Source organism: Accipiter gentilis, chromosome 7 (genome assembly GCF_929443795.1).
Source record: "Accipiter gentilis chromosome 7, bAccGen1.1, whole genome shotgun sequence".
NCBI lineage: Eukaryota > Metazoa > Chordata > Aves > Accipitriformes > Accipitridae > Astur > Astur gentilis.
The window spans coordinates 27,896,886-27,918,991 of NC_064886.1; the positions used below are offsets into that span (position 1 = coordinate 27,896,886).

General features: G+C 36.7%; 1 protein-coding gene across 8 annotated transcripts in view; it reads right to left on the reverse strand.

Annotated features, from left to right (window-relative positions):
• Positions 1-250: 250 nt before the first annotated feature.
• CYLD (CYLD lysine 63 deubiquitinase) overlaps positions 251-22,106 on the reverse strand; it is a 29,848-nt gene continuing 7,992 nt past the window's right edge. For 6 of the 8 annotated variants that reach the window (XM_049806731.1, XM_049806726.1, XM_049806727.1 and 3 more), the window contains 13 exons: positions 21,322-21,420; positions 20,066-20,182; positions 18,078-18,457; positions 16,423-16,588; positions 15,471-15,612; positions 14,786-14,908; positions 13,374-13,465; positions 12,197-12,263; positions 9,075-9,207; positions 8,343-8,451; positions 7,158-7,276; positions 6,275-6,491; positions 251-4,784 (listed from right to left, as the gene is read on the reverse strand). In XM_049806731.1, coding sequence (XP_049662688.1) covers positions 4,600-4,784; positions 6,275-6,491; positions 7,158-7,276; positions 8,343-8,451; positions 9,075-9,207; positions 12,197-12,263; positions 13,374-13,465; positions 14,786-14,908; positions 15,471-15,612; positions 16,423-16,588; positions 18,078-18,457; positions 20,066-20,182; positions 21,322-21,420 — 1,949 coding nt within the window. In that variant the 3' untranslated portion in view covers positions 251-4,599. Of the gene's footprint in view, positions 4,785-6,274; positions 6,492-7,157; positions 7,508-8,342; positions 8,452-9,074; positions 9,208-12,196; positions 12,264-13,373; positions 13,466-14,785; positions 14,909-15,470; positions 15,613-16,422; positions 16,589-18,077; positions 18,458-20,065; positions 20,183-21,321; positions 21,421-22,106 lie in introns of those variants that run through there. The other 2 variants (XM_049806730.1, XM_049806732.1) reach the window with 2 other exon arrangements.

Below are 22,106 nucleotides of genomic sequence, written 5' to 3' on the forward strand. Positions count from 1 at the left end.
TAGTTCAACACTGTATTCACTGTTGTTCGTGACAGTCCCAGAACTCCAAGCCCCCAAAGAAATTAATAGAGCCATAAGAATAATATTTTTAATTAATATTAATACAGAAAGAGCACATGGTACATTCCTTTCCAGCAGCAAATGCCACTCTACCATTGGGCAGGGGGGTGTTAAGGCTAGTTGAGGGCAATCTGATGTAAGTTTCCCTAACTCATTCTTGGAGACAGCCTTTTTAAGTTTAAGAGACTATTTGTGCACAAAACATGGGATGTTTATTTAGCAAAACATCAAGAACAGAGAAAAACATGCTTTGTTACAGTGGTAAAAATACACAAAGCTTTCAAGCTGTTTTTTACACCAACTCGGTTCTGAAACTGTAAAATTCCAGTTTGCAGCATGTTGTGCCTTAGTATTGTATTAACCAGGCTACCATTAGGGATTGTGGTGACCAAGTTCATCTGTTCAGTGGAGTATAAAGTGCACAAGAAAAATAAGTGCATTGAAATGAACCATTTACGATTGCATGAGTAATTCCTGTAACACATAGTACCTGCTTAAAATGGAACTCTCACAGGCTGTTTAGTAAAACACAGTACTACATTTTCAAAAGCACAGAATCAGTATTATCACAAGTATTAGAAAGATCTTTACTGAACATACATATTTTTGTATTTTTTCCTCCAATTATCTCCCACACCAAAAAACAAGCACTCTCATGTAGTTTACTGGGGGGGTTGGGGTTATTTGTTTGGTTTTTTGTTTTAGTAATGTGTAAGGCATCACCTTTAAACTAACACCTTTTCATTTTACCCTCTGTTCAAAATAAGCAAGCATTTAGTGGCACAGTGATTTGTTCAATTTTCTACTGATTTGAACCCCTATTTCTAAAAATTATTAGCAGAGTAGGGGCTGAAAGCTGTATAGGGGTGCAGTTTTTCTCCCCGATTATGAGTTTATGTATTATGAAACTTTACGTTTTTACAGGCTGTAAGGAACCGTATTTTCTATGTGTTTTCCTACTCACAGGTTAAGGCCATTGTTAGCAATACTTAAGAGCCAAACCATGAAGCAATGATCTAAGTGCTATTAATTTACGGGCACATTCACCATAGTAAAAAAATAAAATAAGAGAGAACTGATTGGGAGGCTCCCAAATGCATTAGACACATAAAAGTTGGGTGCTTAGTCACTGGAATCTTTGGGCGTTACATTTAACAGCAGCAGATTTTTAAAATGCAGGCTGTTTCTTCAAAATAGCTTATTCAATTCCCCCACAATATATGCTGAAGGCTAAAAACAGTTTCTTACCCTTGTATATAAGTTATTTTACAAGTTTCCTTTCACAGTGAAATCACTTTTCTGTCTGTATACTCCTTTCTGAGAAAGAAAATAAAAATTGGGGTTAGTTTCTGTAACATTTCATTTACATTGCCAGATTATCTCCAGTCCAATGCAGTACACCATAAAGCAATACTTTTTGGATTAAAAGAAGACTCAGTTGTCAAAACCAACACTTTTTTTAATGCTATAGAAGACATCTCTGCTCTTTTAACTGATAAGCAATAAACTAACCATGTAATCATACACTGTTTGCAAAACTATTTACTGTTTTGCAATAATATAAAGTAGTACAAAATGCAGGCTGTAAAGTACTGCCTGCAATTCGAAACACAGTATTTGTCACCAAGAAGCGTGCACAATAATGCTTTTAAACTCCCAGTTTTTTCTGTATGTTATCTAGGTGTACCACAGTAAGAATTCACACAACTTTTTTTCCAGTCAAAGGCCAGAAGATTGGAGGCAAGAAGCAAAGCAGTTCATTTACACCCATCTATTTTAATTGGGTTCTGCTAACAGAATATGCATTCTGAAAAAATGGGGTTCTTAGATATTTGCAGTTGTAAAAAAGAGTGGCTATTTTGCTAGAAGATTATTTATGTAGAAAATTTTAATACAGTTGCAAGTCCAAGTCTCCTCTCTGGCCACAGCGGTTCCAAGGCTGTTCTCCGAGTTCAAGAAGTGAGAGGTAAGGTAACTACAACTTTAGGTAGTATGTAATATATGGAGGGAGGCAGGCAGAAAGATGACATGAGTGGAAGACATATGAAAGTTAATGCATTGGGAAAACTAGAGAATAAATCTAGGGATAGGGAAGAGAAAGAATCCAGACATTCAGATTGGTCTCATTGGTACATAGGTTTGTGCTTGTTCATTTTGTAAAGCGTTTACGTTTGCTCCTTGTTCAGAAGGGGGTCTCTCTTGCAACTACTTTCAGGTAGAGAGTCACGAGGGGGCCGGGGGAATGAAGTTATCAAACAAGGTATCAAATGTTATAGAGAGCAAGCTGAGAGTCTGTTGCGTTATTGCCTTTTTTTTTTTTTTTTTTTTTTTTTTTTTTTTTTTTGCAAGCCCCATCTTGCCTTTGCTTTGCAAACAGCCCTATTTTAAAAACATCACTTGAGGTACCTGGAGGCGGTGGCCCAAATTCCTCTTCAACATGCAGCCAAGGGTGGGTTACCATACCTTCTGCTCAGATGATGTAAGTCTTCTCAAGGCCATTTATTTTAATAAATACAAGCTGCCTAGCCAAGACCTATTGCTAGTCTTTTTACCTTACATTGCCTATGAGATGCTCCTGTGGCATCCTTGTCAACACATCTGCAGCTGCTATCCCAGAGCAGGATAGTACGTAGCCAAAGAAGAGCCAATGGACAATAACCCATCCATTGACAGACGGTTATGGAATCCATCACCTAAAGCCTCACTGAAATTTTTCAGGAGAGAAAGCGTTCAAGAGTTCATAGTAGTACTGAAACTAAAGAAACAGAGGTTTTTTTCAAGAGCTCGTAGTAGGACTGAAACAAAAGAAATAAGAGTTTTGCCAAGGAGCACAGACTAGATAAATAAGGCAAGGGAATGCAGAACCCACGAGACAATTAGAGGCAAAAGGAACAGTGACACTGCTAATAACATTTTTGCTCTTGCGAGTGAAAAATTAGAGCACAGTTCATGCAGTGGCTAACAGAACAGATCAACTCCCTCAGCACCCCTTGCTTTAGACAAATTAGTCCTTCAAGCATTGTTTTCAAATCTCTTTCTAGTACTGTTCTGTGGTGGAGCGTGTCCCGAAGAAAGATTTTAGGTTTTCCAAGAAGAACAAAGTAACCACATTTTCTACAATATGGGATCAGTCTCCATTGTCTTTAAAACAGTGGCTTTTTTAAAGTGGCTTTTCCTCTGTTATATTTTGTGACCACTCCTTCTTATAGACTTGATCCCAAAAAGGAAGTTTTCCATATATAATATCCTAAGAGTTGAAAATGTACAGCTCATATGTATGCAGTTTGTACAACCAGATTTTACTGTATATATATAGTTGCATGTTTGCTCGTCAGTAGTAGACAGAAATAGCTAAAAAGCAACTAAAACAACAGTATTTCATTTCAAACAGAAACCGACAGACTTCAAAGTATAATATTTTGCATCAACGCAGGTTTTGCAGCTTTTCAAGTTAGGTTTCACTAGGTGCTTGGTATAACAGTAAAACTCTGATCTATTTTTATTCATAGTTTTACCTTTCCAGGCAGAGATTTTTAATACTCATTACTAATCCTGAAATGAAGAGTCAGATGGATAACATATTCCCAGGTAGTAGCTTAAAGTACTGTAGAAAAGTCAGTTTTGTTTTACCAAGGACTAGAATCCACTTCAGCAACATTCCCTGAGGCAATCTACTGTTTTATTTTTTTGTCCTCAAATCATTTGTATATAGTTGCTGTTCTGTTCCAGACTGCTTTGTTTCTTTAAAAATAGACACTTAGAAAAAGACATCTGTTAACTTTCATTGCTTATTTTATATTTCAGCAATTATGGTTCCCATTAATACCCTTTTCTCCTCTCCTTTTTTTCCCCTCCAAAAATTGCAAGTTAACAGATAACAAATCTGTGTGCTTGACTTTCACAAGACAGGAATTCAGATCTTTAAACGAACATTAATCTTTGAAGATGCGAATGTGTGAACTGAAAAGAATGCAGTAGACAGATAACAGAACAGAATTAATATGCAATGAACAGTCCAAAATTTATCTTACTAAAACTGAAGTTATTCTCCCTTCGAGAGAGAATCTATGGTGCTAAAAAAGATCAAGGGTGGGGAGAAGTGGTGGGGATGGAGGGTAGAGAGAATCATCATCCTTGGCCCACAGAAATGCACTGAGCAAGAAAGAACACTGTGTACCTTTACATTCTCAATGGACTAAGGAGGTTTCTCCTGACATAATTCCACCTATAACATTTCAAAAAAGCCTGTGTATAATCAATGCACTTAAAGCTTTAAGTTTTAGTAACTTCACTTAGACTTTGTTTATAAAACAAACACATACAAGCACACTTCCTAGAGTGCAAAATGCTTAAATACTTCAATTACAGAACTCCACATGTAGTTTTTGGAACAGTAATCCTTTCGCTTTCATAGTCAACTTCTTCCTTGTTATCGCATCCATTGCCAGCAACGGTTGCATTAAAACTAACCAAAAAAATGTAGCAAATGCAACAGTCGATAACTCTACACTGTTTCTTCAGTTTTCCAGAGGACATTGTTCATTTGTATAAACTCATTGTTGGACTTTGATACATGCACATGTAAGCATCACAAAGTAGTCTTCGTGCACAACCTTGAATTTTTCTGGAATCCAGTGAGTGTAATTCTTCTAGAGACATCTTCAGGTATTCACCAACTTCTGGGCATGGGGTAACTTGTGGAATATTAAAGCCATTCTGACCTCCTTTTAACCGTAAGGAAAGAAAGAGAAACAGATTAGGATAGCATCTACATATATTTGCTCTTTATAATGTACTTTAATTATGACAGCATCACCAGTTCTTGAAAATGCATGCTAAAAAACCTAAGTATGCCATTCTGGACTACTGCAGGGTAAATTTCTATGAAAGTTGTATTGTTCAAGAAAAAAATCACAATTGGTGTCAGAGTATCTTGTAGTGTTTACTAACAAACACCTACACAAACACCCTACCAGAATGAGAACCTTGGGTTTTCATAAACACTAAAAATTATGTACGGTTTTGGGAGAGTGACCTGAATACATATACCACCTCAAATGCTACTGAATTTGTTAATAACATGACAACTGGTAACAGTTGATGAATTCCTAAAACATGAGTGTCTGTACCTGACTCGCAAGACTAAGGCAGAGTTTGCTCCTGGCCATTTTCCATGTAAAAATGAGCAAATTCAAATAACACAAGTATGGACATCTGTGACACTGTTCCCCAGCAAACATTTTTAGCTTATAGCACTAGTTGAAGGGAAATATTTGTGATACAAAACCCCCTAAGATCAGCAGGAGATACCCAGTGAGTATCTCATGAGATCTACATTCCTGAAATAAAGTGGTTCTTTACAGAATTCAGTCGTACACACTTCAAGCACTCTGAAACAAAGCTTGATTGCCTTCTGGTTGTTATAAGAAAGAGACTTTAATCCTGTCGCAGTTTCATTTTCAACAGGAGGCAAGATTCTCATCCCCGCCCCCCCCCCCAGTCACACTGTAACAGAAAGGTTCAAGAATTCTTCATGCAAAGAACTGTTACTATGAGTCTGACACTTGCATCTATTCCTGTTTTTCTCAGACACCAGAACTGAACAGAGAGTCCTTATTTAAACACTATTTAATGCAGCAGTATCTGAGAACACTTGTTTTACTGACATTTGTATTATTACAGGGTAACAGTTTTCCACTGATAACTCTAAAGAGATTCAAAGGAATCGCATAGATGTTGTAATGTGTGTGTAATGTGTAATTTCTTTTATTCTAAAGACACCCACACTAAGTCATTTAAGCAAAAGCAATAAAAATATTTGCATAGTATCTGATGATTGTGTACATCCACTCAAATATAGACTGAAAGAACACATTCCTGCAGTTGATTATTTCAAATGAATTCTCTCTACCGAACTTGCAAAGGATAGAAAAATGTATAAGGAGTCCTGCTAGAAAACTTCTGCAGTTACTTCTGTACCATCTACTTAATACAGTACCCAATTTAGGTGAAATTCAGATTATGCACATCAGCGACTGCTATGAAATCAATGCACTGAGATAAGGCTAGGTCAAGATTAGTGTCCCAGCGTCAAGTACATCAAGTTAAACAATATTAGTATCTCCAAAACATTAAGAAATAGGCACTGAAATTTAAGATAGTAATACACATAAAAAAAAAAGAGAAATTTAATAAGAATAAATAAAAGATCTACCATCCCGATCTGCCATGCTGTCAAAGAAAAGCCAGGCGGAGTCATCCCTCCCGTATTTAACAAAAGCTACATAGTGGCTTGTTTCTATGCAAAGAACAGCAAACAACTCCATCTTCTGGTATGGGATGCAGCCATGTCGCCAGTCCCAGTCTGGCAGATCTTTAGGTAGTGACAATGGATTGAATTTATGACTCTGTCTCTTGGGATGAAGATGAACCTACAATTGAAGTGATATTTCAGAAGAGAAAAAACGCCCCATAAGATTATTTGTTTCAGTGACAAAGCTAAGAAGAACATTACTGCTGAACTGAAGATTAATGGCATTGAGAAGGAACTGCAGTAACAGTAGCAGACTAAATGTTTCTTCTATTTTTCCCCACCAGTATAGCTCAATATTTCCCAGAAAATTCAAATCGGAGGTTAGAAGGGAGGTCAGATTTAATGCAACCATTTTCTACTAGGTTTGGGCTTGAAAACAAGCCATGACTATAACGGCTTTATGCAAGTTACCAAACAGCACTCAAAATTAAGTGGTTCCATGTCATGAATCTATCGATTCAGACAAGGTAGTATGTATGTAAAATTAGGATTTAAAGCAGGTGACAGGAAACAGATTCCAAGCTGCCTATGATTACTACTTCTCCACTGTGTTCAGTCACAGATTTGGCAGTTGCCATGTTTTCAGTAAGAAACTGCCGATGAATACATTGCAGGATCAAGTGGAGTTCCTGATTTGTCACCGAAGGCTACATTTTACTTGGTGGGTGCAGTTACACTAGTACTGGTGAGAAAGTCTCACTATGCTCTTACACCTTTCTTTTGATTATTACAGCATATACCATTTGGGTTAAACCCATGTAGAATAACAAAGACAACAACTTACTTGCGTATTGCACGTTTTGCAGAACTGCTTGATTTTCCCAGCAGAGATATCAGTATCTTCATAACATTCTCTGCACTCATACATAGCAAGCCCTCCACATATACGGCACTGCCTGGGAGCTGCATTGTTAAAGAAGGTATTAAGTCTCCAATTTGTGGAGGCTTCTTTTGTTTTTTAAAATAAGGGGTGTGGAAAGAGGATTACTACTTTAAATGGAGAAAACCGCTACATTAAAAAAAAGCTAAAACCAGATTGCCAATCAAAGCAGAAACGTACCACTGTATTTAACTTCTTACCTTTGACAAAGTGGAATTGCACAACAGAAGATGATAAAAATTAAGTTCTATCAACTGCACAAAAAAGTAAAAACACTTTTAAATCAAGTTAGTTCTCTCTCATCATATTGGTACAGCTAGCTTAGCCTAGTCCCTATGCCTGTCAACACCAGAAAAAAAAAATAGCATAAATTGATGGCCATGACAGTGAAAGAAAAGGCCATAATGGTTTCAGAGATTATTATCCTACTAATTTTAGCAGTTTTATTAATTCTTATCTTAAATTTAAAACTGGGTGCCTTTCCTTAGGTAATGCAGTGAAAGATTCCAGTGGATGACAAATGTCAGAAATTCACGTCACAAAAAAAAAGTGATAAATTTATAGTTCAAAAATGCACCATCACTACATGATGCAGGCTTACATACTAATCTCAGGTTCTCTTCTTCTAGTTTGATTACCTAATGACAAAAAGTTTAGAAACAAGCAGCACAAACTGATGAAGACTAATGAAATGTAGTCAACATTGTAAATACCAATTAACCAATCTTGGTGCTACACTTAGCTTTTAAGATTTCCTACCTGCCATATTAATGAATTGTTTTGCTGCTAATAACTCAATTTTAACAACACTGTCTTGAAATAAGTTTAGTTGTACAGATACTCAAGCATTAAATAAACTTAATCAAGCAAGTTATATTCTTCTGAATTACAGCTTTTAATTTACATGAGGGGGAAAGAAAAAAGCATTCTAGCCAGTAAACTTTCCTTTCTCCTCAGCATCTCACACTACATTGTTAAGTATTTAATAAAAAACCAAACAAAACCACCAAAACTACCAGGAGTATTTACTTTCACTGTGTTAGTCACTCTCAACAACTCTCATTACACAACACAATGTTATATACTTACTGTCTTCAAGTAAGTCTGTTATATTTAATTCCAAGGATGGAAAAATTTTGTTGAACATTTTGAAGTCTTTTCCAAACCGAGGCATCTGGATAATCAGGCAAGAGGGTGCCTACGTAAAATACCAGAATATAATGTAATGAGCTTGAGACAGATAATTATCTAAATTTAGAGACATACTTCTAATGCTACGAACGTATTCATATTATTTAAACTTGCAGTCCATTCACTTCAAAATTAACAAAACAGTAAGCAAAACAAAATTAAGTCTTTGAGAGAAACTACAGCTAAAAAGAACAGGAAAGTGACATCTAAATCATTGTCAAATGTTGTAAGTCCCAGTCATGCTCAAGTATGACATGAAATATACCGGACTACGCTGCCCCATTCTGGCAGGGGAAGGGGAGGAATCTTCCCTTTGTAAAGTTTTTTACAAAACAGAGGTCTCTCAAAATATTAGTCCTTAAGACAACTTACTGGCAGTAACTAAGAAGTTTTCTTTTGGTAACTCTTTACCTAAATTACTTTGGTCTGTTCAGCCAAAGGATACATGTCATTGAGTCAATCTTAAAATATTTTTGTAATATAGGCAACCTGTACCACTGACTTAGTGACCACTCCCATTTCCAACACGTCTGCATTTTGTTTTCGCACCAAATCCTACTTTTGTCCCATTGCTGAATGGGCAAATATCTAGGTATCATCACTTCTAACAAAGCAACAGCTGTCACCAACCTCTGCAAACTTCAAGTTGCTGTTGATGAATGACCACTCTAGTAACTGCTGAATTGTTGGGACTCCAACTTTCTCATTTTTGTCCATAAAAATTTGATAGAAGTAACAGTCTTGTACTTTCTGACCTGCTGATCTAAAAAACAGATTTAAAAAAACAGATTCTGAAGCTCTACTGTAACCATGACTATATTTTACTAGGAAAATAACAACTACCAGAAAATAGTCTATACAACATCCTCTCTGTATTGAAATATATTGTACTTTAAAAAAAACCAACAACCAAACCACAGCAACAACAAAATGCCTGAAATGACAGGCAATCAACTATTAAGTGTGGACTGATTTTTAGAAAAACTTATTTAAGTAACAAAATCAGTGTAAGTTTCAGACTGTTTTAAAAACATATGCCTATGCATTACTGAACTACCAACTGAGAAATACTTCCTAAGCATATGCATTGAAAACTAACAGACTAAAGCAGCTTTCATTGGAGGGACAAGTAAGAGTTTCAGTAATAAAACATCAAAAAGGAATAACAATAATTCTCTTCAGTATGATATTCCCAATAAGGAGTTTTAAAAAATGACTGGGTTTAATGAAACACTTCATTTTAATCATGGAGATATTTACACTGCTTCCTACAGTGGAAGTCTCACATAGACTGCTAGTGTTGCTAGACTTGCTATACAGTTAACAGAGAACTCTCCAAAAGGATAATCCAGATTTAAGGGCTGTCCAGCTCTAATTGTTAAGAAGCCTTCCACGCCTAGGCAAACATTAAGAAGACAGGCTACTACATTAACTGCCAACGCTAGCCATAGCAAGTGGTCTGGATGAACTTCCTCATCCTCACAAAAAAACCCAAAAACAAAAAACAAACAAACAAACAAAAAAACAACAAAAAAACCCCAAAACCCAACCAACCAACAAACAAAACCCAAACACTCACCCCACTAAATGAACACACACACACACCCCCCCCACAAACCAACCGCCCCCCCCAAACAAGAACCACAAAACCACAACACAATTTAGTATCACTAGGGAGAGGGAGGGACAAAGGATTAAGCTACCAATTTAAGTAAGTTCTGAGGTCACATGTTTCAAAACAAAGTCAAAATTAAGTACTGATGTTTTCAGGTAATATTTCTGTTACATAAACTTAAATCTGAGATATTTGGGAAGAGAGCTTCAGACGAGTAATTCAACCTACTCTGTAAAGACATAAGAAAGGATATAGAAGACTGTGCTAACATTGAAGAAATGGATTTTGCCATCATGGAGAAAAAGCATATAGGAGTAACTGGCCTCCAATAACAAAAGAAAAAAAGTTAGATAGGAGCTGTTTCATCCCAGTGTCAAAGTTCCTGGAAACTTGCATCAAATTTGCTATAAACAGTAATCTCATCCTAGCCAGCATTTAAGACAACGTTGCTTTTTAGAGTTCTTGGGTGTTGAGAGAATTCTAAGGTTATGATGCTCAGAGTTACTATTCCTAATTTTAAGCCTTCTTTCTAAGAAAGGAGACTTCTGAATTACTGCTCTTTAAGAGTTAAGGTACGTACACAAAACACACCAACACTGGTGCTAAAAGCTGAATGACAGAATTTAAGTTCTGTTCTCCTCTGTATGGCACAGACATAACAAAAAACTGGAAGGCCAAGCTTTACTGAAGAAGGATTAAAGAAATACGGAAGACAGTGCAGAAACATACAAGTGGAATAAGAGGCATCTTCCTCCGCTTTTACTTTACTCCTTTCAGCTGTGATTTCTACCACAGCAGCACACCTGTTAACTACCAAAAACTAGAAACACATTCTCACATGAAGATTTATTATTCTAATTATAATAATAAATACTATTATTATAATTATAGTATTGTACCCCAGCTGTTTCACCAGAGTAATACAGTAGCCACAGGGTTTCTCAGCACGTTGTATTTCAGAGAACTGAAGAGGGGCAGTAACAACAACTGTGAGGGTCTTAAGATGGCAAGCTGTTCTCTAAACACCTTTCTACATAGACCCAATACATGCTTGACATTACTAGTTGTGTTTTGGTTGGTTGGTTGGGGAGGAGGACAGTTGACCTAACAGTAGATTACAAACATCGACCTTTGTCTAGGCAGAAGCAGGAACACAGTTCCAAATCCATTGCGTACCTTGATCTCTCATCCCTTCAAACTTTTTCAAAATTTCTCTACAGAACTACCACAGAAGATAGCCTCAGTGTACTCAAATGGCATCTGCGCAGTGAACTACAGCATACTACACAGAGATGCTCTAGTTACGGCATCGCAGCTTCTGTACCTCCGCGTAGTGCAGCGGCCAGTGGGCGCTTGCACACCTCACACACCACTGAACTAAAGCAGCATATAAACTAATACAATTCCTGCAACGAGGAAAAGACTGAAAAACTATGGGAAATGCCTTGCAACACTGCCACTGCCACAGAATGTAGCAAGGAACCTGAGAATCTCAGGTGCCAGCTAGCAGAATGACAGCAGTGGGCAACAATCCCTACCTCTGTTAAACTCGGTTATGACAGCTGAATCCTTGCAGTGCTACAGTCAAGGATGAAGGCATACATAAATGCCAGTATCTGTTATTTTGATAAAGTAAGAGAAGCCAAACTTGATCAAGGCAAACCATTGAAATATTTTCCTTAGCGTTAAAGAAGAAATGCAAATCAGTTTCCACGGCTTAAACACCGATTCAGCAATGTCTGCAGCTTGTCCCAGAGATAAGTAGCTATGAGCTGTAAGCCACATTAAGAAGTGCTGCAGGGTCCTCTTACAGCAGCCCTTCTCCAGCGTAACTAACAGGAAGACAGTAAGGCTCTCAAGTAGACAGCGCTGGCACGAGATCTTTGTCCAGTTCTCACAAAACTACGTTCATGAGCTTTTGCAATGAGACACCAGTGGGGCAAAAACCACCTACCAAAAAAGGTAGGAAATAGTGTCAAATTTGTCAGTATAACTTCATTATATTGAATTCTATTAGAAATACAAATCACAAGACAAAGGTGCTATCTCAAAAGAGCTACCAATTTGAAAGGCGGCAGATGCTCTCTCTTCATCAGCCTCTACAAATAGAAGAGTTCAACAAAGAAAAAAGATTCACCTTATTTTCAACAGTGGCTCAACTCTTAGAATATGGTGAAATAAAATATTCAAAAATTCTTCTGGATCTGGGAGGGGGAGGAAAAAAAAAGTCTTTTTAGTACGCAAAACCAGACACATTATTCAAAACTGATTTTAAATGAAAGTTTTCAAAAGTAAAGGTTCATTTTTACAGCTTTATTAACATAACAAGGTTATGACAAACTATGAACATTTTCATGACACAAACCTCTATTTAGTCATTTGGTGTCAAATGGGCCTAATAAAAGACCCAGGCTCAACAGAGTAACAAAGCTTTCCAGTAAAGATCAAAAAGATGCTGTGTATTTCAGAGGAATCATTTGGCACCACACAGCTTCTCCAGGAGAAATAAAAGCTTTCAAAAGAAAACAGTGAAACTGCAGAGAAGCAGTGAGGAGTAGTGACAGTAACACTTACATAAAACCACACAATAGTACAAAGTTCATCTAAACTAGAGACCGAGTTCTCTAATCAAGAATGCAGCCAACACTAGCTTCCCAGAGTTCTATTCTCCCCCAACACTGAGAGTTTTCTGGTATATTTCTCTTCCTGCCATGAACTGCTATAAATATTGGTTTTCAACATTTACCATTTATAGAGAAAGCAGTGTTCTCCCAAACAAAAATGAAACAGCTACATAATACAATGCTAATTAATCATTACATGCTGCAGAAGATCAAAAGGTTGGGAACTGATTTTTCTAACACAATTTACATGTTTTATTTCATAAAATACTACATAACCATTGTGACAATGAAATATGGTAGTAGAAAGATTATTCCTCAGGGACCAAAGTGACATTTTGAAAGAGGACAAAGACCCCAGCCTTATCACAGTCTTCATTTCCGAGGAAAAGCCTTAGATGTCCCCTAACTGCTAGAAGGGAGTTACATATGCACAGGAAGGCAAGAAAAGAAATCCAGTCCGTGAAAGACTGTTATGGCAGAAACTGTTCAGCTAGGGTTCCCTACAGACCCGAGGAAGCAGAAAAGACCTTTTTACCACCCAATGGTCACTCAAATCTCTGATAGAGATATTACTGCTACAGAGAAATATTTGTGTATTTTGTTCTCGTATAATTATATAGCAAGGTATTTCGGTTCCTTCATATTACGATTCTTACAAATCTCAAAAGAAAGGAAAACCTCCCCAGTTACCTTTTTCCTCTGAAGTGAATCCTGATGCAGCCTCAACTTTTTCAAGTATTTTCCTCAGTTTCATTATTTTTGTAGCACATACATATCCATATCTAAGATAAATGGGTTTAACAAGCTATTAGCTAGTTTGTGATCAAGTCAGAGAAGCAGAAGAAAAACCACTCTTAAACACTGAAATACAGGCTTCCAGATCCTTCTTTAACTGTGTACAGTATTTCTTAAAAACTATGTATTGTCTCCCCATAGTCAATCTGACTTCACGTTTTTTTTAATGCAGTATAAATTTAGTGCAGTGCTCAATGTTCTCACATAACCTTTAAATGTTCTTTTTAAACACTAACTTTCCAGGATAACTGTTTTCTGATTTTTCAGTCAATTACTTCTGATTTGTTTTCACTCTAATTTGCATCACTTAATACATCACTTTCAGAATGTCACATATAACACCATTGTGGGAGTTATTGAAATATTATTTTTTTTGTTAACCACTGATAGAAAGGTACAGAACTGTATTGCTGACCTAAGAAGCTGAAGTTTTGAGCATTCATCTTTTCCTCTGAAAGTTAACAAAAAGTGCAAAGAAAGTTTTAAGCGCTGTGGAAAGGTAGGAGAAGTAAGACTTTTCAGTCTTCTCAGCCACTTGAGATTTCTGCTACTTGGTGTGTATCCTGCTACCTATACCACAGAACCCTGGAACACATCAGGCAAAGTACACACACCCTTACAAGAACCAGGGTTCAGAAGCCATCCTTTTATTCCAGGAATGAAAAGAAAACCTTTGTGATAAATTGTTCACTGACAGCCCACAGAATTTCAGAACTACAACTGTATTATTTGCATGTTTAAAAAAAACAATTAAGCTAAAGACTAACTTTTCACGCACATTTTTGCCATATTTCCTTTATTCATTGTGCCTAAGAAATTACAAAGCTCATGTTAAGTTCTTTTAATAAAAGTGTTTCAACCACTTGCAGACCACATGTAAAAATTAATGAAACTTTTAAAGCCCCACCAAATCTATCAAATTGTGAAACTCAACATAAGATAACCCAAATACCTCTAATCAAGAACAGCAACATTAAACACATGTAAATATGAATGCCATGAACATAACTTGTATTTATCAATGCTTTTGTATTCATACCTATACAAATTTTACAACAGCTTTATGCTGATTGCATTTCCAAATAGAGACTAATGAAAATATTTTACCATCAAACAATGAATAACTATTTCCAGTTAGCACTAATTAACTTTATCGTGAAGTAAAAATACTCAAAAAAAACCTACAATTGAACAGACTGGCAGCAGCAGCTAGCCAAACGTTTCAGGTTTGTAATAGGAATGCACACACAGCAGGATCTAGTGTAAAATTTATATCAGACCGGAGACCACTTCATGTCTTTACTTACATTCTCAGAGGATTCACAATCTCTGTCCGCAACAGCTCTTGAGTCTCACTATAATACTCTACATCATTCTTTTCTTTAGGTCTGAGTAACACAGTGTCCAAAACAGAGCTAAAAGAAAACAGGCTACAAAGAAAGAAAAAAAAAAAAAGGAAGGTTGTTTTGATTCTGGAAGATACAACCATTCAGATGCCTGAGCAACTAAGACAAACCAAGCAAAGCCACAGGAAGAATCAAAGAACTAAACAAACTCAAAAATATATAATTATGGACATAGGACAACATAGCTGTACTAAATAGTGAAAGTCCACTCTAACCCAGTATCCTTTCTGCAGAGTAGAAAACCAGTTGCCCAGGCAGGATTCTGCAGGTAAGTTACAAGATGTTTCCCTCCCTCCACCCCCTGGCCTGTGTACTCTTTCATCCTTCAACCTTTTTACAGGCCAGGGACTCACTCAGTCAAAAATAGATACATAAGGGCCGGCACAATTTGGACATGATTAGCACTTCATGTTATGCAGCGAATGCTGCAGAACTTGCTCAAATCGGAAGAGCATAGTAATGTGTCAAAGATTGCAGTGCATGACTTTGCAAGTTGCACAGTAATGCAGACAGACAGTCATTACAACAAAGATCATGTGTTCTGCATTTGTAGCATGGGATGCCACTATACAAATTATGAACTTACCAGAATAAGGTGGAGTCTAAGTAACAGGAGTTGTAATGACCCTGGATACCTTTCTTCTTTCCAATCATTGTCTCTAAACCTTCTTTTTCCATTTTTGGAGGAGTGTTTTCTTCTACCACTTCACTTAAGTAACCTCCAAAGGCTGAAATTTTTTTTTTCAAAAGACACTTTAAAGCCTCAAATTTTATCCCCTTGAGATTTTCCTATTAAAGTTTATAGCTAAGTTGCTGCCTTAGTGTAAGCATTCCTTTTCTGGACTAGAATAACATTTTATTACAGCTGAGACTCACTGTCTCCCAGAAAGTGAACAAGGCCTTCCATTCCACTGACAATGCACATTAGAGTGCTTCAGAAAGCCTGCAGCACTGAATTAATTTTATCCAGTAGGAATGAAGTTCTCTTCTCATTATAAATGCCCTGTTCACGCTATCCTACAAGTATCAGACAATTTTTTCTTTGCTGTTGTCCCAGCAATACAACATGACCCAAGAAATCTAAAATATCTGAAGTTAGAAAAAAACCTGAGTTTTTCACCACTAACTTCCACCATAAAAATACATGCTTTTCTATGTTAATATTTAGAAAAAAATAATTTGACATTATAGAAAAATAACTCTTTATTTCTGATAATGCTATCACATATTGCTGAGTTGCAAATACCATTTTCAGCAAGACTGCTTTACAACTTCTAAAGTAAAAAATGTACAGCATAATGAAAATCCCTTAATTTTATGAAATTTCTTCAAATATATAAACATTTTCCCATTTTAAAGCATAAAAAAGTAATCCATAGAAGCGTTATGTTCTGTACAGACTGATCTTTTATTCATTAATCTACTACCTGTACAGATTTTCAAGTGTTCAATACAAAGAACATACTGCAGGAATAAATGAAACCAAAACCCAGGTCAGTTCCCAGCTGATAAGTAAGTAATAAGCAGAAGCTCAGTACCTAGAGAGTTGCAGCGTTCAATCTGGTTGGAAACGGGCTGTAGTGAGGCAAACCTGGAATCTGGCCTGCAGCTTTTGAGTTTAACAAAAAGAGCTTTCTTCGGAGCACAAGTGAAGTATCGAGTTCCTTTAAATGTTCCATCCGTACAACCTGCACATTCATCTTCCTGAAATTTCAAGTGAGAATTCATTATTTTTCTTACTTCTAGAATTCTGCAGTAAGACATTTGATAAAGTATATACCCGTAAGTACCCTTCAGGTACTCTGAAGCTTGATATACAATGTTCCTGCATTTTAGTATGCAAAGCTTCAGCTGAGGTGTTCTTTAACTGGATTTACTGAGGAAATGAAGAGTCACAATTTTTTCTTCATGCTTAAGTTTTCACTCCATCCAAAATAAAACAAAAACTCCATCAGAAGCAGCGTGGGGGAGGTGGGAGAGGAGAGCGAGAATTAAACCTAGTCAACATTAGGAACTTAACTAAGCTAGCTAGTCACTCCAGATTCCTTCTGTAGTTAGAAAGAGCACACATGCACTACCGAGCACCTTTCAAAACTCAATTAAAATCACTAAGCCTTGGGTAGCGTTAATACTTCCAGTGTGTCTGTAGACTGCACAAGAAAAATACCTGCTTCAGAACACACAAAACGTACATCAAGGAAAGACAACACAAGCTAGGTATGAAAAATAACAAGTTATCATTATTTATCTTTGATAACATGATTTAAGGTATATTGTCTGCTTACTAACAATTGCTAGGTTTTAATGCAGAAATGCATGACAGGCAAGTTCAAGGCCCAGTTTAACACAAGGCATCCTAAAATGTGGTCTAAGAACACCTGTTGGCAAACGGCAGCTTGAGCTTCACCCAAAAAAAAAAACTCACAAGCATCAGGATTTTTTGTAACAGCTGAAATTCCAGTCACATTCTCACCTACTTTGCTAAAGACATTTGTTGTTTTACATAATTGTACACTGCTTTATCTGAAATTTTATTGATCATTATCCCAAATAAAGAACCCTGTCTCCCTAATTGCATACACATTAATTTAACTGATAGCCAATCACAACCTTGGCAGCAGCTGCCACAGAGTAAATGTCAGCACGTAACAGCAATTCATGTTTGCAGCAACTATGAATTTACAAAGGACCCACAGGAACACATAAAGCACATGGATATCAAATCAACAATATCACTACCACTGACTATCAAACCAGTGTTATGACTCTGACCATTTGCTGGTATGCAAAAAACAAACAAAAAAATCGATATTCATTAAAGACTCTTACAGCCAGGGCATTTTATGTAAATCTGCATTTCAAAGAACCTTTAAATACAATCAGCTTTTTAAATTAAAATCTCCACAACGGAAGCAAAGGGCACTCCCTTAAAGTAAGTGATCAGTCCTACAAATTCAATTGCCCATTGTGACACAAAGATATCTCAGAGCCTATTAAGAGAGTAAGGTCTAGGTAGCCACAAAAGTCAGAGCTCATCTAAGAATTTAGCTATGTTATAAGGAGACCACACAGTAACCTGTTTGGACAAATTCCTCCAGACTGACTGCTTTTGCAAAGCATACAGGTACCAACTCTCAGAAACAAAACTAGTAACATGTAATTAATATTAACGTGACCTACAATTTGTACTTACCAGTTCCAGTCCAGCTAATACTTCATTTACTCCAGGGGGCTGGCCAATCCAACGGATTACTCCATAGAAAGGAGGATTTTCTTTAACTTCAGCCAAGGAACCTGCTTCAAGACCATGCGAGTTCCCGACTGGGCCTGCTGTTGATGGAGTCTCCTGGTTAGCCGTAGTATTTACATCACCAATGACTGACTGAACAGATAAAGAGAGAGGACTATGTCCAATAGTACCATTGGTACTTGATGTTTTTGTCAAGCTAAAAGGGAGGGAGTGAAATCTGTTTTCTGTAGACACAGAGTTTGTTAAAGGTGGCTGCAGTGGTGGTGAAGAATGCCCAAATCCAGGAGATGAATCAGTAAGTGATTTTGCAGGGTCTTCAGCAACTGTTAAAAATCAAACCCAAGATGTTAGGAAATGACGGGGGGTTTTTCCCCCGTCTTACAAAAGGAAAGACTTAGCTATCAAACCAGCGAAGTTTATCTGCAACCACATCTGATTTAATGGGTGTCCTGTATAGGAAGCACTAACGGCTGGGGACATGCAGGAAGATGTTTGTCACTTGGGAACAGTGGAGGGACAGAACTGGCTGAGGAGACACTGCTGTAGCCCTACCACTTTTACCACAACCAACAGAAATGAACAGCACAGAGAAAGGAGATGTTAGCCAGGAACTACAGGAAAGTTTAGATTGCAAACTTTTTTTTTTTCCCCAAACATCAGAATTTTTCTTAGAATACAAGTTAACAGCCCCAAGAATATGACTGTAATGGGCAAAACTAGGAAGAACTCATTGGTCAGTGTGACTGAGGAAAGGATTTCGTTCACAGCTTAAACAGATATGAGCAATTGCTTGTAGACATGATTTGCAAATGGAAAAGTGTTTATTCCCCTGGCTCTATCACAATATACTTTGGTTCCAACACAAGGAATCTATCAGTGTCTATAAAGAATAAAAGATTGAAATAAGTCATGACTAATGCAGGGCTTGATAAATGAGATCACAACTAGATGTAATAGCCCAAGTGTTCTGTATCTTCTCTCATCTCTCTACGTGGTCTCTAACACACAATTGGTATTCACAGAGCAAAAGCGTCTTCATCACCTCTTCTCCCCACACTGTTTTATTACATGAAGTTAATGTCCAAAAATTTTTTAAAAAAATTATTTAATCCTTTACTTCCATAGTCCTTTCTAGATAGGTTATTTACCTTGTTTATTTTAAATATTATAATAAACTAGTTTTTAAACAGAGTTCTAAGCTGTTGGAACAACATCTGTTAGGCAAGCAATAGGTTTCCATTGTAAATTAACATGATTAGCTTAGCATTTACCCCTCCAGTCACTAAGCCAGCCAGCCACACTTTAGAAAAGTTGACCAGGAAAAAAAAAAATAAAAAAAAAATTAGATCTGGAAGCAAATCAAGATATAGTCATCCTTTTGATATGTGCACCCATCCTGGTAAGAATTCAGAGAGAGATTTTACAGAAATAACTTTTAAAAAATACTGAAAAAACATGTATGCTTAGTCAGATTCCACCCCCCTGCCCTTACTCCCAGACTGGTTAGCTGGCATGGCAGAATATTACAGTTCCCTTAGATCTGTAACATTAGCTACAAAAAGACAGGCAAAATAAAATTACTCTATATACTTGGCTGCAAGGAATATCTTCATATCTTCCTTCCAAGCCTCAGCTTTTATTTTGCCTGCAAGACATACACATTCCCACAGAGCTGTGCATACATTGCCAAGAATGTAATCTCCTACACGCAGAATAAAACAACAGGTCTGTCAATTAAGACGCAGTATATTTTCATGGGGATTCCAAGATTTTTTATGATATAGTATGTCTTCCACTAGGACAACATATTCCAACTGTTTTAAATTTAAACTCATACTTGTTTTATTGGAAGAACATCAACACACGTTAGTTTTCTTTTGTTTTTTTAAATAAAGTGTATGCCTACAAGAAAGACTATCATCTCTTTTTACCTTCATCAATATACCATGGAGGTTTTGTTTTCGTTTGAGGCTGAGAGTCAACTGATGAGCCATTTAATGCGTAGAAGACTTCAGATCTGTTTCTATTTCCAGCTTCAGAGCTAGACCCTACAAAACAACACGTTTTTCTGAAGAGGTTAATCTCTATTTACTAAAGGTTAGCTAAGTTATACTTTCAAGATGACATTAACTACCCTTCCACAAAGAAGCAAACTCACCCATCAAAGCTAACACAGTTCTAAGCTTGTTACAAGGTAGCAGTTTATTCCAAACCAACTTAATCCTCCAAGCTGAAATTTAAAGTCACCAACCTGAAAAGGTGGCAGAAAATACCCCTCGAGTGCAAATTTTTCATTACTATAAATTATGGATATAAAAGTATTTGAGATACAGTGTACAGCAGGTATTTTTTGGTTTTAAAGCAAAAAAATTTCAAAGAAGGCAAATAAATTACCAATACGATTCCAGACAGCTATAACTTGTAACAATATACAACTGCAGTTACTTCAGTGATGACCATCTCTGCCAGCATCTAATGCCAGGCAGAGTGAAAGCTTACAGAATACACTGTCATTAGCATTCTACAACCCCAAATACCCAACAGTAAACTCAAAAGACACTGAATTTTTATTTCTGCCTAAAAAAAAAAACACAACAAAAACAAACAAACAAAAAAAACCAACCAAAAAAACAACAAAAACTCTCCCTTCCAGTTTGGGGTTTTTTTTTCCTGGGAGGATTTTCAGAGCAGGCAAAAACCAGAGTCAAAAGAAGTTTATGTTTCGGGAATTCAATTTTGGTTTTGAATCACAGCAAAATTAACATATTTACTATTAAGTAGATCTGCTTCTGGGCTAAAAATTTGGAAGTTTCTAATCCTCCAGAAGGAAGACAATAGCAAACTATTAAAAGAAACAACAAAAAACCAAACACATGCCACACTTTCAGAAAAACGGAATGCAGCCCTGAACTGGTTATACAACTAGGCAATATGCTCTTGAATTTTTGCTAAACCTCAAACTGTTTTTCATCAAAGTGAAGGTATTCTGAGCAGTCTTACCTTAAACCATCTACCATCTTTCTTATGATTAAATAAACTCATATTAATATTCTACTAAGAGAAATTTAACTTGATATGCAACTGAAATAATAAATGAAGTGATAGAAAATGCAAGGCAACACTTTTTCCCGAGCAACAAGAGATCTGCAATCTTACAAAGGTAAAGAAAATCACTTCCCATACATACCTGTAGCCTTTGGCTTACTATGATTGAACAAGCTTTTGTCACCACCACCTCTTGAGGTATAGGCAAGCTTGGGAGGTCTCCTGTCCTGTGACACAGTCTCTAAGATGTGGTATATAAAGAGAATGTTAGCTTCCCTCTTCTATGCTTTTACTATGTCAGAGAAGTTCAACCTGAAATGTAACTGAACCAAGGTTTAGCATCATAAGTTTTAAAACTGACTGGAACAAAACCTTGCTTGGCACATAACCAACCTTTTATGTATACAGGATTTGCTTCTATCACATCAGCAATTACTTTACTCTGAACTCTACCATTATTTCTTGAACACATCAAATAGATTCACTTCACATTCTTCAATGTATGTGCATGCTTCCATTACGTGAAACAGATGCGTGAAATGCTAAACTTTGTTTACTACGAACACATCTACAACAAATGCTCTTCTCCCAAAAAATGGCAAGCCCCCATGAATTCTCCAGAGAAGAGAGAATTCATGCAAAAACATGGATCTCAACTAAACGAACAAGTAGGAGGTGAACATAACAAAAGTTAGCCAAACCGAAGAGAGGGCCAAGGGTTACAGACTACTACAGGCTGTACAAGACTGCGCACTCATTAGTACCTGTCTTCAGATAGAGCACAAACAAAAGTTTTACATGAAACATTTTTCTTTCTTCAGGAAAGGAGTCAGGGGACTGTAGTGGTTACAAGTTAATACTACTCATTGAATTACAGCAGATCGTGAATTTTTGCACAGTCTTGCTATGACTTTTCAAGTATTTACT